The 23313-nt window shown below is 39.0% G+C and overlaps 1 protein-coding gene across 1 annotated transcript; it reads right to left on the reverse strand.

Annotated features, from left to right (window-relative positions):
• Positions 1-12919: 12919 nt before the first annotated feature.
• On the reverse strand, positions 12920-19370 carry C2H19orf12 (chromosome 2 C19orf12 homolog). The gene is made up of 2 exons (XM_044661436.1): positions 19199-19370; positions 12920-15123 (listed from the first exon to the last, which is right to left on the reverse strand). The coding sequence occupies exons 1-2, from the start codon at positions 19356-19358 to the stop codon at positions 14858-14860; spliced, it is 426 nt and encodes a 141-aa protein (XP_044517371.1). The 5' UTR covers positions 19359-19370; the 3' UTR covers positions 12920-14857.
• Positions 19371-23313: the final 3943 nt, after the last annotated feature.

Genomic DNA, 23313 nt, shown 5'->3' on the forward strand with positions numbered 1-23313 from the left:
AGAATCCCCTCCCTTATATACTCAATAAGTGGTCAGCCTACTATGGCCTGAAGACCTTCAGGGAATAGGGGTTCATTGCTTCCTAAAGTAGCTCATCCTACTTTTGAATGGCCCTAATTGTTGTCAGGATGCTGTGGTTCAATAATCAAGAACACCAAGTCTGGAGTCAGGAAGACCTGATTTCGAATCCATCCTCAGATACTTCCTACCTCTGTGACCCTGGGCAAGTCATTTAACCTCTGATTGCCTGACAGATGGAACCCCTGGAGAAGGAAATGATTGTCAATAAAATCCCATGGATAGCCATGGTCCACAGGATCACGAAGAGTCAGACATGACTGAAGAACAACACAGTATAGACAGATAGAAAATATATGCAAACAAGCATTGAAAAGATCCTTTCTGGGGTTTTGTTTTGCTTTTTTGTTGTTTCTTTTAGCCTAAGGACGTAGAGCATGTTTTCAGTTCTCATACTACATGATTTTGAGGCTCTTCACCATCCTGGTCTCCTTCCTTTAAATTTTCCCCAGCTTATCAGAATTTATTTATTTATCTGTTTAATTTAGAATATTTTTCCATGGTTACATGATTCATGTTCTTTCCCTCTCTCCCTCCCTTCCCCCTCCTGTAGCCAACGAGCAATTCCGCTGGGTTTTCCATTATCGGAATTTTAAGGTGAGAATAATTTGAAAGATTTTATTTCAACAGTAGATTGTTTATTTTTTCCCCTCTTGTTTGAGAAATCTTAAATGTTTTTTCTTCTTAAAAAATGCATTTCCTTCCAAACACCTTATAAGAGATGCAGTACCAGCATTTGTCTCCTTGTCTCCCTTAGGGAGGCTGCAAGGTGCAAGGAATAGAAGAGTCCCATCCTTCTGACCAAGATCACAGAGTTGGTTAGGGGGAAAATCAGCGCTCAAAATCAAAAGACCCAGGTTCATGGATTTACCTCTTGGAACCTCATTATCTCAATTTTACAGATTAGTCCAAAGTCCAAAGCAATAAATATTGGGAGTATTTCCAATTGATTTCATGTGATATTTATTAGTCACCGTATCAGCTCAGATTTCTATGGTGCTTTAACACTGGCGAAGCACTTTCCTCATTTTCTCTGTGAGGTGGGGAAGGCAGGTACTGCTTATTATTGCCATTTAGAAGCTTCTCACACTTTTAAAGTACTTTACAAAATGCTGTTCCCATAGCAGTCCTTGAGATAGGAAGTAGATTATTATCCCCATTTTAAAGATGTGGACACTGTGGCAAAAAGAAGAAAAAGTAACTTGCCCAAGAAAGGAAACAACATTTATTAAGCACTTACTATGGATTGGACACCATGCTAAGTATTTTACAATTCTCATCTGATCCTCACAACAACCCAGGGATGTAGGCATTATTGTGAACCCCATTTTACAATTGAGGAAAATGAGGCAAACAGAGGGTAAATGATACACAACTAGTAAATGTCTGAGATGTGATTTGAATTCATGTCTTCCTGACTCAGGGCCCAGTGCCCTATTCACTGCTATATCACCAAGCTGCTTTAAGGTTAGTAAGCAACAAAAACAGGATTAGAAACCAGATCTTCTAACTCCAAATTCAGCCCTTGTTCCTGCATATCACAGGCACTAAGTCAAAAAGACCTTTTTGTTGTTCAGTTGTTTCAGTTACATCCAACTCTTCTTGATCCCATATAGGTTTTTTTGGCAAAGATACTAGAGTAGTTTGTTGTTTCCTTCTCCAGCTCATTTTATAGCTGAGGAAACTGAGGCAAAGAAGGTGAAGTGACTTTCCTAGGTCACACATCTAGTAAGTGTTAGAGGCCAAATTTAAACTCAGGAAGATGAGTCTTCTGACTCCAGGGTTAGCACTCCATCCACTGTACCATCTAACTGCCCCCAAAAGACCATGCCTGTATATAAAATTAATTAATTTTAACTTATTAATTCATTAATAATAACTGGCATGTACTTATCACCTGAAATTTTCATATATTATCTTGTTTATTCCTAATACAACTCCATGGGGTAGGCATCATGCTCATTTTACTTCTTTTTTTGAAACCCTTAGAATCTTAGTAAATATAGCTTACAAGGCAGAAGAGCGGTAAGGGGTAGGCAACTGGAGTTAAATGACTTGCCCAGGGTCATGCAACTAGATGTTATCTTCATTTTAACAAAGAAGAAAATGTCTCTGAGCAGGAATTGTTGGAGTAGCTGCCCTCTGAGGTGATTTTGACACTAGCTGCTGATCAGTCCAGATCTGAACTTGTCTTTCTGACTCCAAGTGGGGCACTTGACTTATTCCAGTATTTGCATTTGATAAGATTTAGAGTCTGAATTTCCTGCTAGGAAATTCTTGATGGCCTTCACTGAGCCAGCTGTCACAGGCTCCACTCTAGGACCCTCCAGAGCATCATCACTGGGTAATCCAATTCCCAAGTCTCTTTAAGGATGCCTTGGCCCTCTCTTAGGCCAAAAGCAAAAACAAAAGGACTGAAGAAACCAAGCTTAGAAGTAAGACATCAGATAAATAGAAAGTGATTATTCATGCAGATTTTATCCTAAGACATTTTCCTGGTTATATATAATTGCAGAACTAGGAAGATTTTGGAAAGCATTTTCGAACTAGATAATTCTTCAGAAAGACTTTTTCATAGAACTTTTTAAGAGGTGGTGATCATCAGATTAGTTAGAGAAGCAAAGCTGACCTTACAGAAGAAAGAAAATAGTGAAATAAGGCAAAATCACTCAAAAACCTCTTCCATTCCCAATCTCCAAACACCAGATCTACCAAATCCATGTTTGCAATTCCACCACCAAATTCTCCTTGCTTTGACTTAAAGCACTGTCCCATGTGAAAATGTAAATACATCCAGAAAAAGGTAGACCATTAAGCCAAACAAGTCACTGACACTTCGAAATGAATGAATTTCTCCTCAGCTATTCTCAGCTGTTGGAAAGATGTCTATGAAAAAGGCAAAAGGATATTAGATGTCACCAACAGAATGGCACAGAAGATCCAAATTTGGGCAACTGGCTTCACAAATGTGCCTAGAAGTGGAGACAACCTCATATGCAAAATGGGACAGTATGGACAAGTCCTCTCTAAAGACAAAGCTATGATCCTATAATCTTAAAATAAAAAAAAGTCATAGAAAACAATCAGTTTCTATTTTGGTTGGAAAGTTAACATCCCAACCTTGAGTCCCTGAGCTCAATTAGAGAAAAATATACCACACAATGAGGATACCTTCCACAAGTACAGAAAGCTCCAAGATAGGAAAACAGAACCTTCAAAAGCATCATTGACACCGATTATTTTTTCCTTGAATAAAGAAAACAACGAGATGTCTCTCTCAGAAACTGTCACAGTAAGCTGATTATCACATGAGTCAAAACTCACATGAAGGAACATAATTCAGATGCAAACTTGATCTGGGAAAACAAAAGCAGCCCACTCTCCCAAACATTGTTTTCCCTGCGATAGGGAAGAACTAATGATTCACGTTTGTTAGAGCATAAAACCTGCTTCAAGTGTCCTTGAATATTAGACTCAAAGGTATTTCTGTACATTGATCTTCCCTCGAAAGGTGAGGAAATAAACAGCTTAAAGTCAGATCGATTTACTAAGAACTGCTTGGGTCAAATGACCACAGGAACTTACTTATATGGAGGGATGTTAAAAAGGGATGGACTGCAATAAATACTCTTTAATGTCAGAGACCTTTTAGCCTAGAGGCATATGTTACTTTCTAAACATCATCTGCTTATTCTTGATAACTCTCCTAAGCAATAATTTGAGTCTTCTATGCAATATATCTCTCAATTCTCTAATCTTAGAGATAGTTCACAGATGGGGAACTATACAGCAAAAGGTAAGCTCCTTGAGGACACTTTTGTGTATATAATTCCACTGGCACATGGGAAGTGCTAAATAAATGCCTTCCAATGGAATATAATGGAAAGAATGATCATTTGGGAGTCAGAAGGTCTGGATTCTAATCATCACTAACCTCTATGGGCTCAGTTCCCTCATCTATAAAATGCAAGGGTTAGATGAGATGACCTCTGAGTTTTCTGCCTATGACATTGTCTCTCCCAATTAGTTTTAAGCAGTGAAACTAGACATTTCTGTCTGTCTGTCTGTCTGTCTGTCTGTCTGTCTGTCTGTCTGTCTCTCTCTCTCTCTCAGCTCTACTGTCAACAAGTCCTTCAAATATTTATTAAGTGCAGTTAGGCGGCAGAACCTAAAGTCAAGAAAACCTGAATTCAAATCCAGCTTCAGATATTTTATAGCTGTGTGACCTTGGACAAGTTATTTTTTTTTTATCTCATAAAAGTAGGAAATGGGGCAGCTGGGTAGCTCAGTGGAGTGAGAGTCAGGCCTAGAGACAGGAGGTCCTAGGTTCAAACCTGGCCTCAGCCACTTCCCAGCTGTGTGACCCTGGGAAAGTCACTTGACCCCCATTGCCCACCCTACCAATCTTCCACCTATGAGACAATACACTGAAGTACAAGGGTTTAAAAAAAATTTAAAAAAAAAAAAGGAAAAAAAAAAGTAGGAAATAGATCTGTTTGTACAAAAATATGTATAGCTGCGTTTTTTGTGGTGGCAAAAAATTGGAAACTGTGGGGATGTCCCTCAACTGGGGAATGGCTGAACAAATTGTGGTATATGATGGCAATGGAATACCTTTATGCTATAAGGAATGATGAATTGCTTGATTTCTTTAAGAATTGGAAAGACCTACATGAACTGATGCAGAGTGAAATGAGCAGAACCAGGAAAACATTATACACAGAAATGGAAACATTGTGATTACACTGATCAAATGTAATAGACTTTCTACTAGCAGCAATGCAATGATCCAGGACAATTCTGAGGGACTTCTGAGAAAGATCAGTATCCACATCTAGAGAAAGAACTGTGGGAGTAGAAAAGCAAAAGAAAACATATAATATTTGGGTATATGATTTGGGGTTTTGGTTTTAAAAAGCCTACTCTAATATAGATAATATGGAAATAGGTTTTGAGTGATAATATCTATAAAACCCAGTGGAATTGCTTGTCAGCTCTGGGAGAAGGGAGGGAGGAAGAGAGGGAGAGAATATGAATCATGGAACCATGATAAAAAAAAGTTTTAAAATTAAATTATATTTTAAAAAAATCTTGGTCTGCCTCAGTTTCCTCAACTATAAAATAAGGATCATAATAGCATTTATTTTATAGGGTTGTTAAGAACCTCAAATGCAATTGTAAAACACTTAGCCCAGTGCCTGGCACATAGTAGATGCTCGATGGACTTGCTTGTTCTCTTCCTTCCCCTTCCCCCCCTTTTGTGACATGCAGGGCAGATACAAAGACAGAACCCTAAATAATCCTTGCCTTCAGCAGCTTGCATTCAAATGGAGGCTCTAGCAGATTGCAAAAGCCAGGGAAGAATAATTAGAGCTGTTAAGATTTTGAAAAGCTGAATTCCCCAGGGAGATTTTGGTTGTCAAACATGAGGCCTTTACTCAGATTCATGGTTTAGGCAGAACTCACAGAACTCTTCATAGACTCGTACCTTGTTAGAGCCAAGAGGAGCTTCAGAAATCATGTAGTCAGGATCTCCCAGAATCAGGTACTTAAAGATGTGAGGAGCCTCAGAGGGTCGCATTCATTTGGGCTTCCTCATTTTACAGAGGAGGAAGCTGAGGGCTGGAAGAAGAGAAAGGACCTGCCCAAGGTCACACACAGTTAGTTTGTGGTTGTGGGAACTCAGAGAGAGGTCTCTGGCTTTCTGGTTCAGTGCTCCTCTTCTATGGAAACTCTTCCTCAACCCCTCTTCATTCTTTTTTTTCCTTTTTAATTAATTAATTTAATTAATTTATATTTTTCCATGGTTACACAATTTGTATTCTTCCTCTCCCCTCTTATCTCCCCCCTCCCATAGCCAACAAGCAATTCAACTGGGTTATACACGTATCATTGATCAAGACCTATTTCCATATTTGCAATCATTTAGAGTCTATGTCCCCAATCATATCCCCATCCAACCGTGTGATCAAGGAAATATTTTTTCTTCTATGTTTCTACTTGCACAGTTATTTCTCTGGGTGTGGATAGCATTCTTTCTCATAAGTCCCTCAGAAATGTCCTGGATCATTGCATTGCTGCTAGTAGAGAAGTCTGTTATGTTTGACTGTGCCATAGTATATCAGTCTCTGTGTACAATGTTCTGGCTCTGCTCCTTTCACTCTGCATCAATTTCTGGAGGTCGTTCCAGTTCACATTGAATTCCTCCAGTTCATTATTCTTTTGAGCACAATAGTATTCCATCACCAACAGATACCACAATTTGTTCAGCCATTCCCCAATCAATGGACACACCTTCATTTTCCAAATTTTTGCCACTACGAAGAGTGTGGCTATGAATGTTTTTGTACAAGTCTTTTTCCTTATTATCTCTTTAACCCCTCTTCATTCGTGTGCCTTCGTTCTGTGATTATATCTTGTTGATCTTGTATGTAGCCTGTTTGCATACATTTGTCTGTTTGCCGTCTCCTCTGTTAGACTATGAGCAACTTGAGGTCTTGTTTATAGTCGTTTTTCAGTTGTGTTTGACTTTCCATGACCCCATTTAAGGTTTTCTTGGCAAAGATACTGGAGGGGTTAGCCACTTCCTTCTCCAGTTCATTTGACAGATGAAGAAACTGAGGCAGAGTGCAGAGACTTGCCCAAGGTAACCCAGATAGGTCACATTTGAATCCAGGAAGATGAGTCTACGTGACTCTGAGCCTGGTACTCTATATACTGTGCCACCTTAGCTGCCTTTCCTTGAAGGCAGGGGCTATCTTTCACCTCTTTCTGTAAATCCAGGACTTTTGCACAAGGTCTGGAACATAGTGGGTGCTTAAAGAATGTTAACATTCATTCTACTCCCTTCAGCTGTTCCACAATGTGAACCCAAGCTTACCTTGTACCTCTTCTCTAAGTGCCTTGTTTATACTTGTCTAAGTAAGAGTTATTATCCCTGATAGAATGCAGGCTCTTTGAGGGTAAAAACGATTTCTTTTTTGGTTTTTGTCTTTGTATACTTATCCCCTAGCATAGTGCCTGGCAAATAGAAGTACTTACTAAATATTTATTTATAGATATTAAGGGTTTAGTGGTAGAAGGCAATGCCAATATATAGAATCAGTATTCATGATGGATATCTATCTCTTTTGAACCCAATTTCAAATATTCCCCAAACCTAGTAACTGGCTACTGAAGGGAGGAAGGAAGGAAAGGGAGGGGGAAAAAAGAAAACATATATTGTCTACCATGTTAAGCATTTTATAAATATTATCTTATTTGTTACTCACAACAAGCTGGGAGTTAGGTGCTATTATTATTATTATTCCCATTTTACTATTGAGGAAATTGAGACAGATAGAATTTGCCCAAAGCTACACAGTTGCATTTGAACTCAAGTCTTTCTGATTCTTTGTCTAATGCCTAATCTGCTGAGCCACTAAATTGCACAAATGGTATATGATCATAAAGGACTGTATAAATGATATTTGCTGGTATCATTAATTCTAGATGTGATATTCAAATTATTGTTAATAGACCTATCATTCTTTCTACCAGAGGTTCAAAGAGCACCATGGTCTCATCTCTCTTTCTTTCTTGTCTATTCTGTCTGAAAAACTCAACAACAATGAAATGCTTTTTCTCTTGCTCCCTTCTATTGTCCAACTTTTGGGTGAGGAATGTGGATACAGTTTAGGCCAGAGATAACCAATTCCTGTCAATTGGGGAGGCTAGACTACATATGTCACTACTTGAGTAAACCAAAAATGGATTAAAAGCTGGCAGGCACACTGGGCTAGACGGGAATCCACAGCAGGGCATCATATTTACAGAATGAGAAGAACCGGACCAGAATCTCTTTCTGAGAGAGGAGAGGCAATGGATAAAAGTGCTGCCCTGGAAGCCAGAAAGATGCGGTGTCAAGATACTTACTAGCTTTGTGCCATCAGTCTTGATTTCCTTGTTGTGAGGATAAAATGAGATAATATTTGTAAAACATTTAGCACAGTGCTTGGCCCATAGTAGAAGCTAAAGAAATGCTTGTTCCTCCCTCCCCAACTTCGTAAAAATAGGAAAAGAATAGTCCCCTAGACTAGAGGGTTAAGGATTAGATGAGGTAGAATGTGTGAAGTGCTTTGCAAACCAGAAAAAGGATATATGATTATCAGCTTTGATTATCTTCAAGGTCCCTCCAGGACTAACATTCAGTAGTTTTATGATATTGTTACACAAAGCAGTTGTCTTCATTCTGGGGACATGAAGAAAAGGCATAGGGTAGCTAGTAGGCTCAGAGGATACAGCACCAGGCTTAGGTTCAAATCTGACTTCGGACACTTGTGCAACTCTGGGCAAGTCACATAGGGTTGTTTGTCTAGCCCTTGCCCTTTTGTTTTAAGAGTTGTTACCAAAACAGAAAGTAAGGTTTTGGAAAATGAAAAAAGGAAAGGGATGTATGTGAGGAGGAATCGGCTGTAAAACCATGAAAAGACTCTCAAAGCAAGCACTGTCAAAGTCCCTGGTATTTATCTTAATGATTTGCATCTATTTCTCCCTAGATTGATAGGCCAACACTTGTTGGCCCAGAGGCTATGATGAAGCTGGCCAGGATTCAGTCCAGCTTTCTCAATTGCCATTATTATAATGGCCAGAGAAATTTCCTTCAGCTAATAAAGCAATTTATCTCCCCAGAAGAAACTGAAAACGCATCAAACATTCCCCATTCCCTAGGAGGTTTAGATGGATCCTGGCATTTCTTAATGGCCATATGTTGATTGTTCAGGATTGAGAGACATTCTGTTTTATATGCAAAAAGGTTGCAGGAAATATGGTGGATCTGTTTATTGCCTATTAAAACCTCAGTAAAGTCTTTCCCTCCTCACAACGGTGAACTCATAAAACAAGTTGCTTTGGAGTTAGTAGTAGGAATAGAGCAATAAGCAAGGTCAAGATTCTCTTTGTTGAGTGGGGATGATGTGAAGAGGGCACATGTACAGATGGAATGGCAGAGAGGGAAAAGAAAAAAAAAATCAACAAAATTCAGTTTTGTCCACTAGATGGCATCTCTCAATAACGAATCAGAAGGAGAATTTAATCATTTCAAAAACCAAGCCATTTCCCTCCCCTGTCTTCTCTATTATAACACTCTCCCATCATGTTTACTTTAAAGCCAGACATCTCAAAAAACAGAAAAATAAAGAAGATAATTTTAGCTAAAAATACACCATCTGCCTGTGAAAAATCGAGCTCGATTCTGTCACATCTACAACCGAACCAGGTTAATAACCGGCCTTGGAGCAGATGGTTTCTTTTTATAAATATGCGGATCTCCCCACAGTGGCTTCTTCTTCAGCTGCTTCCTCAAACTGCTGGCAACACTTTACCTCGTTTCCTAGGTGATGAGTGTGTCTTACACTCAGCACAGGCATTATGCAGCTGGAGCTGATTTCTGAAGTTGCCATCTCTTGCCTTCCACTGATTCCAATCCCAACAAGGGAGGCCAGGGTGGGAAGGCAGCTCCGAACCTCGCCACAGCAACAGATGGAGGCTAATGCGTTGTCTTACAAAGTGCCCTTTTTGCTCCAGTGATCAAATTTGCAGAGTTCTCCTAACCTCTTTGGATTCTTTCCTTGAGTAGGTCAAGTAGAGAATAGAGGGTCAACCTCCAGGCCTGAAGCTGGGAAAATAGAAGGATTTTATAAAGTAAATACTTGGAGGATCAGCTCTGGGCCAGTGGATTGGACTTATGGTCAGGTTGGGTCAGTGCTGAGGCAGGGAAGCAGTCTCATAAAACTAGACTTAGAAAACCAATGTTTCCTATTTTCTTTGACCCACGGAACCAATCTCCTTAGTCCCACTAGCTTTCGACTCCATGAAATAGCAGAGACTTCCACAGTAGGGGGGGCATGGCCAAGAAGAAAGATAAGCCAAGAACTGGGTTCTCCAAAGCAGAAGCCAGAATGGAAGAATGAGAGAAGTTAGGCAGAGGTCAACTGTTGGGTCTTGGGCCTAGCAAGGTAGACAAAGTTTTTATTATTCTTCCCAAATATATTAAGGGTCAGGGAGCTTGCTGATTGAGGTGGCCAACCCCTTTTGCCTAGCTAATGGAATTCAGGACCAGGTCTACTTTTTCAGAGGTGGAACCAAGGTATGATTTTTCAGAGGTAGGAACCAAGATTCATAAAGCTCTCAAAGCTAGTATCTTTTTTTTTTCTCTTTCATTAAAGGCAGCTGGAGAACAGACTTCTCTGTTAACAATAATGTCAGGAGGACTAAAATTTAGAATGAGCTGGGATTGGCATGATAAGCCAAACACACAACAACAAATGTATGTGTATGCAATTGTAGCTATACTAGGGAAAAGAGGAAGCTCAAGTAAGACATAAGAACAGATCACTCCTAAGGGTGGATGAGAGAGAATACAAAGCTGCTCAACTTTTATTTTAATTCTATTTTCCCTGCCAAGGACCTATGATCTTTGAAATATAAAGGAGAGGGAAAAAATAGCTAATAAGAAAAGGAAAAAGTAAGAGAGTATTTACACTTTCCTCTCCCCACTAAGTACAAGTCACCTGGCCCAAATAAATTACATCCTACTTACTAAAAGGAATGGGGAATTTGATTGCTGAGTCCTTGTCAGTGATCTCTTGAGGTTATTATGGAGAATAGGACAGGAACTGGAGAAGGGCAGTACCGATATTCCAGAAAAGAAAAGAGAATGGTCTTTAATTCTATAATAGTGAGCTTGATTTCCATTTCTGGATAAATTCTAGAATACATGAATATAAGGATGCCTAATGGATAGCTAGAAGAGGAAGCAATGATCATAAAGAGAGATAAGTATGGTTTCATCAAGAACAGGTCATTCTAGACTAAGCTAATTTCCTTTTTTTGGCATAGAGATGGGAGGTGTGGGGGAATAGGGAACAAATATTCATTAAGTGCTTACTATGTGCCAAACACTTTACAAATATTATCTTATTTGATAATTCACAAACAGCCCTGAGATGTAGGTACTGTTATTTCCCTCATTTTATGGTTGAAGAAACTAAGGTCAAGAGATTTGCCAGGGGTTATACAACTAGTATATAAAGCTGAGTTTGAACTCAAGTCATCCTGACTGCATCTGGTGAGCTGTATATACTTAGAAAACCACAAATTAGCATTATCTATGTTGCATTGCATTTTTACTTATTTTGTTAAACACTTCCCATTTGCATTCTAATCTGCTTGCTTGAGTCTGGCACCTCTGTGTACATGACAGTACAATTATGTAACCTGAGAACTGTTTGAATGACAAGATCTTCCCCAAAGAATATTATTGATTCATCATCAATGAGAGGAGACAATTTGTTGAAATGGAAAGTGTGCTGGATTTGCAGCCAAAGGATCTGACTTCAGATCCTGGCTCTAGCACTTACCATTTCTTTCACCTTGAGAAAATCACCTAACCTGTCTGAGCACAGGATAAAATAATGAGGTCAGACTTCAATGACTTATTAAGGCCCTATGATTCTAAGAAGCTATAGGAAGGCCTGAAGCAACGGTGCTGCTTGGCCCTATGCTGTTTAACATTTTTATGAATAACTTCTATAAAAGTATAAATGGCAAGCATCAAATTTTCAGAAGATCTAAAGCCAGAAGAGATGGCTAATACACCAAGATGACAGTCTGCAAATGAAAATATCTTTAATTGGGTTCAATCTAATAAGATGAGACAATATAGAAAAATACAGTCTTTGTTTAAAAAAACATTTTGAGGGGCAGCTGGGTGGCTCAGTGGTTGGAAAGCCAGGCCTAGAGACGGAAGGTCCTAGGTTCAAATCTGGCCTCAGACACTTCCCGGCTGTGTGACCCTGGGCAAGTCACTTGACCCCCATTGCCTAGCCCTTACTGCTCTTCTGCCTTGGAACCAATAAACAGTATCATTTCTAAGACAGAAGATAAGGGTTTAAAAAAACAAACAAACACTTTGTTTCAAAAAAGTTAATTCCACAAGTGTAAGACAGCAGAGGCATGGCTAGGTAACAGTTTTTAAAGGATCTGGAGGTATTAGTGAAAAGCAAGATTAATATGAGACAACAGTGTAATGTGGCAGTCATGCAAGGTAACAGGATCTTAGGGTACATTAAAAAAGGCATAACTTCCAGGAATGAGATGATAATCCCACTAAATTCTGCCTTGATCAGATAACATCTGGAGTATTATGTTCAGTTCTGGTTGCCATATTTTAGAAAGGACATTGGTAAACTGGAGAGAATTCAGAGGAAAACTAGGATGGTGGAGGGTGCCTCAATGTTAAGCCATACATGGTCTGACTAAATGAATTTGGACTGTTTAACCTGAGGAAGAAAAAGACTTGGGGATGGAGGGAAGGAGACGGATCTGACGAGCTGTCATGTGGAAGAGATTAGACGTGTTCTACTTGGACACAAAGGGCAGAATGAGGAAAAACTGGTAGAAATTACAGAGAGAAATTTAAATTTGATGTAAAAAGAAAGTCTTAAAAAGTAGTAGTACTATACTTACTGGAGTTCTTCAGGCAAGCACTAGAGACTGTTTGTTAAATATATTGCAGAGGGAGATTCCTTTCAGGCTGGACTATGTGCCCCCTGAGGCCCCTTCCAGCTTGTTAATTCTGCGTGTTTTGCTCTCTTTTGTGCCCTGCAAGATCATATTCTTTATTCTTATTTTGAAAATATAGAACCATTATAATAAATTAATGTTTTCAGATATTTACAATTATAGAATTTGATGTCTTTTTTGAAACTATAATGAAATAAATACCCTGCAATTCAAATGCACAATAAAAGATCTTTATTGTTTCTTCAAAATCAAACTAATACATAAGTTTTCCCTTTACATAGAAAAGAAAACTACTTTATACTATACTTGTTATAAAACAGAAAAAAATTCCCAGTATCAAACATTATACAGCTCAAATTCTGACTTTAGGTAACACTAATCTTCAGTGATTGCACTTGGGAGTTTGGAAGTGAAAAGGAAAAACGAAGCAATGTCCAATATGATTATAAAAAACACATTTAAATGTCATTGTGGCTATGTCATATCAGTGACATGTGGAGAAAAAATTCAAACTGTAGGGAACATAGCCTGTGATATGGTACTCTAACACATGGAAGATAAAATTCATTTTGAAGAAAGGTTTCACTGAGAAATACAGGCTCCATTCCAACGTAGTTTCATCTTCAATATTTTCCAGTTTTATTCTATACCATGGATATAAATTAACCTAAGTTTTGGGTCAGCCTGAACTTCTCCTTATTTAATTAAAAAAATCTAAAAAAAAAAAAACAATTAAAAAAGCCCTAAAAACTAAACTGAAAACTGAGGTTCTAAGTAGCTATATTCACCCACAAATTGACCATTTTCTTATCACTACAGCAGTTTTTAGCAGTGACAAACCTAGATTACAGTGTCTTCCCCAGCATGTAGCTACTTAAGCACAATCACCCTGGTTTTCTATTCTTGCCCAAAGGGCCTGGGAATTTATGAAGGAATTTCAGTTGCCTATAGACAACTGCTAACTGCTAGGGAGGAGAGAGAAGAGAAGCAGTGAGAGAACTATACCTACATCCTAGCAGCAGCCAAGATGGGGTAGGATAAATTTCCTGAAAAACTTGTATCTGAGTTAAGTTCACACCAACTCAAGGGAAGTTTTGTTATGTGTGTCTGCAATAGAAAAGGATGATTTATACACTACAATACAATCCTTAATTCCAAGTTCTGGTGGCATCTAGTTCATCTGGTAAACTGTTCTGGAAAGCATTACCAGTCATCATAAAGAAATGAGAAAAAGGGTTTATTCAGAAAAGATTAATCTGCATTTTTCCTTTTCTATAAGAACTGCCCCTTTACGAAATGTTTTAAGTGGAGCATTGCTGAAGCTCGACACATCAATTAGCAAGTCAAAAGAACCATTTGTGAAAGGTGGCTCATGATCCCGGGAAAGAAGAACTAACAACGAGTTTGCTCTGAAAATAACCACTTAAATTAAAAAAAAATAATTGCCCTCATTTTCTAGATGAGGAAAGTGAGGCACTGGAGAGGTCAGGGGATGCAGACATAAACACTGAACAGCCTCTATTCTGCTTCTTCCTTCAGCACTGTGGGACTGTGTGGAGATCAGCAGATTATGCTGCACCCCCCCCCCCCCCCTTGCTGAGAATTTCACGGTGATTCAGATTCGGGAGGTGTACAATGACAGACAGGGTGGAGGAAGAAGGGAAACACATTTTCACAACTGCTTTCTGTTAAAAACGTGAAGGCAGAGGGGGCACCAACAGGAAACTAGTACCCAGGTGCTGCAAAAAAAGGAATTGCGGGGAGGAACACTGAAAAGTCGTCCAAAAGGCAATTACATCTGATTATCTTTTTAAATAGTCTTGTGAGAGAAATGAATTTAGAAAAGTGCAATTAATGTGTGCAATAAGCAAGTCTTTCTGTGGATGAGGTTTTTTGTTTTTGACAACTTCACAGTCAAAACTATGTCAATGGGCATCACTCTGAGTAGAAACTGGAACCATGGTTGTTTCACAGATCATTTTGGACCATGCTACAATACTTCCTTAGTAACTTAATATAAATTAGGTAGTTTGACCCAATTTGGGGATAACTCAAGGATCGCAGATTTCTGAAGAAATTCACCCAGAGTGAGGGGGTTCCGGTACCTCAAACATAAGTAGCAGCAATTACTAGCTATTTTTCTACAGTAAAGTCATCAAAATCATCCAAATGAAAATCCCTTCATTACATAGTAAAAACCATTCACTGGAGAGGGCTAGTCTCCATACTGTACTTCTGCTTGAAGCTTTTGTGTGACATAATTTACTACCACTGATGCCAACTGCTGCTGAAGGGCGTCATTCCCCATTACCAGTGCAGTCAGCTGCACCATATCCGTCCAGTCCAAGTTCCCAATAATGGCATAGGCTTCGTTAAAAAGCTTCTGTTGCTCAATAGGGGGCAGTTCCATTATGATCTGAGGAATTGGTTTAAATTGTCCACTAGTCATCCAAGCACCAAGTAGGCCACCAACTGCCCCCCCTAGAAAACAAATAAAGATTTAATTAGTCATGATTCCCCCATAAATAATATACTTAAATTCTTACTGAGCAGGACAGTGATATGAGAAAATTCTATCCTCATACTGAGTAGTTCTATTCTGCAGTCAAAGCATATTTACCTTTGTCCCTAGATTACCTGAGTTGTTGGACAGGTTTATGTGCATACAATATGATTAATACTCAGATACATTCTGTCTTAGCTAATGCACTCAATTTAGGGATGTAAAATGGTACATGCACTGTCTAGTGTCAGACCCCACAAAGAGCCACAATTATATTGAACCAAAATCTTCTGGGTTGGGGGGGGGGGAAGGAGAGAAGGAGAAAGAGAGAGGGAAGGGGAGAGAGAGAGAGAGAGAGAGAGAGAGAGAGAGAGAGAGAGAGAGAGTGTGTGTGTGTGTGTGTGTGAGTGTTAGTTTATGAAGGCTATTCCTCCATGTACCCCTCTAGTCTTATTACACATTTATTCACCTTCACACACACTGGGATTCAGCCAAACTGGCCCTCTTACTGTTCCTGTCACAACCTTTGCCTTGGCTTTCCCCAGGGTGCTCCCTCCTCACCTCTGCTTCCTGGAATCCTCCACTTTCTCCAAGGTTCAGCTCAAGAGCCATCTTCTAAATGAAACCTTTCCTGATACCCCCCTACTAGTGACTTTTCTACAAGATTGTCTGGCATCTATTATGTGTATAGCTAAAAATACTCATGTTGTCTCACCTTGCTAGATTTGGGGGGAAGGAACAGTTTCACTTCTATCTTCATATCTCTAGTGCCTAGAACATAATAGGCACTTAATAAGTTCTTGGCTATTGATTGACTGGACTGATTGATCATAAAATTCTCTCTATTTCCATTGGGAAACAGAGAATACAAAGAACTGGGAAGTGAGAGTCACTAACACACTGGTAAAGTTGAATCAACTCTTCCTAGTGACTAACAATATAGTTTCCTGGCCCTCACATTCTAGAGGTTTCTCCTTCATTCAACAAATAATAACAATAATAATTTACATTTATTTAGTGCTTTAGGATTTACATATATTATTTGATTCTCACAACAACCTTGTAAAGTAAGAATTTGCCTCTTTCTTTATGTCTTGTCTGTAAAAGAGGGATGAATGACTTATCCAAGGTTACACAGCTCAAAAGTGGCAACACCAGGATTTGAGCCAAAATCATTTGATTCTGAGTATAGTTATAGTCTTCATTCCAGCCAGCAAAAGCATTAAAAGATCCCTGTCAGTGCTCTCTTAGTAGATGGTAAAAAGACTGTTTGCTCTCAAAATAAATGTTTTCCTAAGGCCACACATGACATCCCAAAAATATATGGAAACAAGGCAGTAAATTAATTTAACCAACTGTTTCTTCTGCTGTTTCCACTAGATTGGGGATGGGGAAAGGGGAAAATACGTCTCACTTCCTTTTTTAATTAAAGGTCAAAATTAACAAGCAAATATGTGCAATTTCAAAAATGAGATTTGAGTTGCAAATAACATCTCAGACCATTGGTTGGTCCCACCTAACCAGGCTTGCCTGTGTACCAAATCTAAAGGATGGCAAATGCAAGGAAGGGCTCTTCAGACCAGTCCTCCCATCCCCCTGCCTCTAGAGTCCCCCCCATCAGCATTCCACCACTGACTCAGCTCTCCTATAGAATGCAATGCAAGAAGGAGGTCATAGGAACTATTCTCTTTACCCTCCTCACTATTAAGAGGGACAACACCTGCCCCTATGTCTGAATGCCGAACACTGCTGTAGTAACAGGCATACAATGCTCATCTCTTTCCCAGCAGGACAAAGCATTCCAAAGAGCAAAAATGGCTAATTTACAAGTTTTACTGAACTTTTCCCCAGGATGATAGTGAAATGCTTAAAGTCGACAAGAGTTGCACTCATCTACACTAAACCTTTAAGAGAACATCAATATTTGATTTAGAATAGCACTCAATACAAAAAGTCATGAGGAATATCGACCAACTCTTTGAAGAAAAATAAAAAATTCCTTTTGTTTTCTAACATTATCTACCCACCCATGAAAAACTAATAGTAGTTAATCCCTTGAGTTTGGTTTTGAGACATCCCACTCTCTACCAGTTTTCATGCAAATTGTATAAAATATGAATATCCACACCTCTCCCCAAAGTTATCTAAGCATAGCTTCACACTAAACCCCTTGTACAACTCCTTTCCTTCATTTTGGTCAATTTTAAAACATAAGTAAAGGATGGGAGATGAGGTTATGAGATGTTACTTGACAAAGAATGAGGAAAGGTAATTTCTTTCTGGAGTTGCTTTCTGGCAAGCAGGAAGCATATGTCAGAACTTACTGGTTCATACATAATTTGGAAGTGGAAAAATAAAGACAAAAACATGTGGACTAATTGTTCACACTACTTTTTCCACCAGCAAATAAAGAAATCACTGTCTCTCATCACAACTTGATTACAATCCCACCTGGCTTTGGACTTCCTAGATAGCCTAATTCAAACACCCTGTGCCTTAGTTTCTCCACCTGTACAACAGAATACTATAATCTAAACCAGTGATATTAGCAAGATGAGAGTTAATAAAGCACACTAAATTATCATGATAATACCAATTAAAATAGATTGGAGAACACTTCATCTGAGTGGTACCTCTAGGGAAGTCCTTTCTGGCCCAGGCACTGAGTCGGCCTTGTAAAACCACATCTGAGTGACAACTTGGCTGATTTTCTGATTTCATCAGAGCCTGTGGCTGAGGCTCCAACTGTGAGTCAGACAGTCCGATCTTCCAAAGCTAGGGTGCACTGGAGTTTCTTCTGCTCTCAAGCCTAAGGGATAAACTCAGTTGTGTGCCTCAAAGCAATGATGATCTTTTGACAAGGTAATTATCAGATCCAGCTGCACTGTACTCTTGGGGAATCAGCCAAAATATTTATTCATTGCCTAGAAATTGTGTGTCTGTTTGTGTGAAACAAAACACACCCAAATCATCCCCTCCCCTCTCCAACCTTAACCATTCTTATAGTCCTAAAATTGAAATAGGTACAAAAACAAGCTGAAAAAGATACTACCCCAGGGAAAAGGTTTTTTCTTTCCACTATTGTTTTTAATTAGATGAGGCCTCATTATGAAGACCTTTTAGGGTTCTTGGAGTCCAGTGTGAGTGGGAATGCTGCCCCAGAAGCAGCATCTCTATCTCTTAAAGCAATTAGTGATAGTAGCATGTAAGCTAATATCCTTGGGTACAAACAAGGGTCATGAATGAATGAATGAATGAATGAATGAATGAATGAATGAATGAAAACATTTGTTAAGCCCTTACTGCATGCTAAGTTCTAGAAAAAGAAAGAAACAAATCATTACAGTTCTTGCTCTCAAGGAGGTCCCATTCTAATGCACAAGGCAACAGAAGACTGAAGGCTCAGCTTCAAAAAAAAAAAATCAAACTGGTCCTTAGGCTGCTGCTGCAGGGTAAATGGCAAGGTCCCAAATCTCCTCAAGGTAGGGAAGAATCAGTGGAGGAACATGGGCATTTCTCTCTGAATTTCTTGCTTTGGAGAATTCTTTTTTCATTATGTGAATTATAGGAATAGTGGTTTTAATGCTACCTTTAGTGCTAAAACATTCATTCATACAGAATGCCTAAAATGGTTCATCCCTCCAGTCTCATTTGTTGAAATTCTACAATTCATAACTACGCTCAACCACCACCTCCCTGGACACAACCCTACCAGATTCCTCCTGTCAAAAATTATTTTCTTCCTTTCTCTGAACCCTAACCACATTCTGTCCATCATTCATGCACTCACTATCTTCTATTTTAGAATACTTTTTGTGTGTTGGGTGTTTCTGCCTTCTCTACTAAATGAAAACTCTGTATCTTCCCCTGGTGTGTGTGTGTGGGGGGGCAGGGAATGACCTTAGCAAGTATTTGTTGAATTACACACACAAAGCTATCTTCAAAGAAAAGAACCTTGACTCAGTTATCATGATGTGACACTAAAGGTACTCATATGGACAATGCCACTGAATCTCTCTAGTTTAAGTGGGCACATCAGAGAAAGACACTTACCAAGAGCTATTCCTGGGGGGCCGCCCACCAAACCCCCAACAAAAGCCACGGTCCCTGCCACCAGCGCCCCCTTCCCTGAATGCTTGAAGGCAGCCTTCATTTTCCTCTCCTCTGAAATGGAGCAGAGAAGTTTCATAATGTCTTCTACCATGACTGGCATTCTGAATGGCACAAGGCTCCCTGAAAACAGAGTATTTTAAAAGAATTAATTTAATAGTATTTCCATTCAAATATTCACCTTCCTAGGCTACTGAACAAAATGAATCCTGTTCTCTGAAGAGAGAAGTCTCCTGGGTACAAGACTGAAAGGATCAATTTTTGTGAAAACATCTCCTCAGATAAAAAGAAGCAGAGTTTAGTTAATAAGCAAACAGAAACAGAGCCGATTAAAGGTCGTCCTTGCTTTCTGATTGACTGCTGATTTATGACCAGATTTCAAAAGCAACCACTGCAGCCATCCATTTTAGTATTTCCACATCCAAGTAAATCAAGTCTGTCCTCTTGTATCAGTCATTTTTCTACTGACTGGGGCAATCCCTTAGTCCCCATATGAACGGCAGAATTATTAAAATTCTGGTTTCTATTTTTCCCTTTCCAATACAGTTCATGTCTGTGTAAACACAAAGGTAGGATATTTATGTTTAATGGGTCATTGCCTTTACAGTGGCCTTTTTTTTTAAAGCTACAATTGTTGAAGCAAGTGCCTTTTTTTAAACAAAAAATTTAACAAAAATCAAGAGAAAATCTCTACTAAAATAAATTGCTGTTATGAAATAACTTTCAAGAAAAAAATTAACAAGAATTAAAGTATTTTGCTTTAATTCCCTGCACCTACCTGACAACCCAAATACAAATACACTCTTAGGTAGATACACTTTCACGGGCAAGATAAAGAACCAACTCTATGATTGGCTCACTTTAACCCACAAAAGAGTGTACTGTTCTATGCCCTTTTACAAAGCAGAATTAGAGAGTCCTCAGGCACTTAACTATATTTGCAGAATCTTAGAAACAGAATTTTAGAGCTGGAAGGGGCCTCACTTATTGAGGCTTGAAAACAATAGACCTAATTGCGCAAACATTTTTAAACATGTTGCTACATTCAGAGCACTTTCTACCCCAGAACACAGCCCTCTCATGCTTAGTTTTTACATTTTTGTTTTCCCACAGGCCTTCTCAGGTCCAGAACATGTCAACCTTGTGCAAGAAAAAGCAACTGGGGAAAGGGTATGAAGAATAACTGAAGGAAAACACTCTGTTGCCTAGGAAGCTTCTCAAAATGACAACGCAGGCAACTCTTTTTGAGGGACAAGGTCAGACAGGTTCTGGGGCTGTAGAGCGAATTAACTCTATTAAAACCCAAGGTGCCTCTCTTCCCTGACCCTTCTACAATAATACTTGCAAGCTTATTTCTATCTGAACGCCATTCCACACATTCCTCATCTGTTCAGACATTATCATTTAAGCAGTTCCTCTATTCAGTTGCTCTGGGGTGAGGGAATGGTAACAACTGCATGGAAGCTTACATACTTCACTTTCTGGTTTAGATCTAGGAGAAATTGTTAAAAAGATGGAAATCATGTTAACTAAAGGCCTGGGAACACTTAAAAAGGAAAAAAACAAAACAAAACAGAAAAAGACTGCACTAGAATAAGGAACATTGTCCCATTATAAGCAAAAGCTAAGACTCTGAAAGAAGGGAAGTTTGTTTAAAAGAAGGATAAAGTCTGCCAAATATGATCGTCAGACAGGGGCAAGGAAGAAAGGAAGGTGCCTCTCTGCTCAGCAGTCTGGTGAGGTCACAGAGGTCACAGCAGGAGATAGGGAGATTGAGTGAAAAGCAAAGTAGCAGGAGTGCCAAAGGTTTCTGCTGAAAGAAAAGTTAAAGAATTTATTAAACGAGGTGATTTTTTATAGAAAGATAGTGCCTTGTGCATAGTAGGCATTTAACATGTTTACTCAAAGTGATTTGTATTCCCTGTAATTTCAGCACTGTCACAGCTAAGAAAAAAAAAAAGATTAAATACCCTATTTTGTGCCCTTCATTTCACCCCCATTTCTCTTGTCCATGAGAGTATCATGAAAAACATTTGGTGAAGTAGCTTCACAAATTCAAGCAATATTATGTCTAGCACTAGGTAGGAGGATGGACAGCAGCCTTCCAACTCTAAGGTTTGTGAGCCTAAAAAGTAATGGAGCCAGCAAATAAACATTTATTAAACAGATAGTAAGTGCCTAGCACTGCTTGTTCCTTTTTAAATTTATTGCTAAAAACATTAAGATATTTGGTAAAGGAATTTATCACTACCCTATATCAGAAGTTAAGCTTTGCAGAGCCCACACTATGACAGGAGATGGGTCAAAACATATTCATTACAGATACTCTGCATTAACTACACAGAAAGAAATTAAAAGTATTTCCTAACTTTTAGACATAAGGATAATCCAGGGGGCAACATTCCTGACAATCCAGAAGTTTTCTCTGGCCCAAGTAAAGACTTTTGATATATCAGATACTAATTCTATAGCTATATTTGCAATGGAAAGAATGATGGATTTGGAATTGGGGAACTTGCGTTTGAGATTCAGCTTTTCTACTCGTAACCTTCTACTCATTACCCAGGTCACCTCTTCCAATCTCAGCTCACATATAGAATGAGGGGGTGGTCTTGATGACTCTTATGGTACCTTCCAATTCTCTCTAAATATAACTCTACAGTGTTACTATTATTTATGTATATCTTTGGTTCTACTGGGCTACACATTCCATAACTGGACACATTCACTTGACAAACAATTGTTAAGAGCTTGATGCATGTAAAGCCCTGGTTCTGGACACTGAGAGAGAGATACCAAGTTTAGCTATCATGCTGTCCCTTCCCTTACTGAGAGATACAATATTATGTGATCATTACATTAGAAGTGCAAAACAAAATATCATGTGATATAGAGGGAGAAGGTTGTTACTCAGCAGGGGAATTAGCAAAGACTTTCTAGAGGAGGTGCCCTTTGTGTCATGTTTTAGAGAATGGCTAAGAAATCAATAAGTGAAGAAGGGAAAGCATTCTAGAGAAAGGGAATGTATAGTGGCCTGAGGAAAAGTAGAGTATCAAGAAAGCATGCACAAGGAGTGAGACAGAAGGGCAGCCTTTTTTTTTTTAACTTCTCCATAGAGGTGCTGTGCCCTATGAGCAAAGCAAGAATTACAGTAAGCAACAACCAAGGAGTCTCACCTAGATTTGGGAGGCCACAGGAAAGAACTGAAGATTTCCAAGGGAAATGATAACTGTTGTACCATCCCCACTCTGTCTCTGGTCAGTTTCCACTCCCCATATTGTATGTATTGTACTTGGTTTGGGATGCTCCATTTTAGAAAGGACACTGAAATGAAAGTGAGCAAACAGGATGGTAATGAGACTGAAGAAAGCAAGATTATTAAACCTAAAGAAGAGTCAGCTTGACAAAGATGATGAGAAGTATGAACAGCTGTGGGCTATCACACAGAAGAGATACGAAGCTTTTTCTGCTAGGTCTTCATTCTAAAAGCAAACAATGAAAGATGAAGAAAGACAGATTTAGGTTCAATGGAAGAAAATCTTCCTAACAATGAGAGAGATGCAACAAGATTTTAGAGGAAAAGGTAAGCAGTAATGAAGTAGAGTGTACTGGATATGTATTTTCAGGTTTAATAGGAAACAGGAAGAGGGGCAAAGAAGCTCATTGGGCTAGAAGGGTTAAGGGGAAGGCTTATTTAATATTTAGGATGACTGCACATATTTGTAAGTTAGTGAAAAAAAGCCAGTGAAGGTTGACAAGGCATAAAAATGGAGACATGGCTTCTGGGACAAGATTCTTGAAGAGGTAAAATGGAATAGCTGAAGGACCTGGTAGATGGATTTGTCTTATTAAGGAACAGATGTCTCTTCTTCTGTGCTCTGAGGGAAAAAGGAAAGAATGGTTGCTGCTGCTGAGAAGTTCTGAGGAATAATGAAAGCTAAGGGGATTCATGTTGCACAGCCTCAATCTTCTCAGTGAGTACAAGGCCAAGTTGTATGGTGTGAATTCAATGCTAAGGTGAAGAAAAGGAATGAAGAGAAAGTTAGAACAGATTCTGT

This window comes from Gracilinanus agilis, chromosome 2, assembly GCF_016433145.1.
Source record: "Gracilinanus agilis isolate LMUSP501 chromosome 2, AgileGrace, whole genome shotgun sequence".
NCBI classification, from domain to species: domain Eukaryota; kingdom Metazoa; phylum Chordata; class Mammalia; order Didelphimorphia; family Didelphidae; genus Gracilinanus; species Gracilinanus agilis.

Coding starts and splice junctions, on each gene's coding strand:
- C2H19orf12 (XM_044661436.1), bottom strand. CDS start 19,358: ATGCCAGTCATGGTAGAAGACATTATGAAACTTCTCTGCTCCATTTCA. Junction 15,124..19,198: donor CCCCCCAGGAATAGCTCTTG/GTAAGTGTCTTT, acceptor TTTGTTTTCTAG/GGGGGGCAGTTGGTGGCCTA.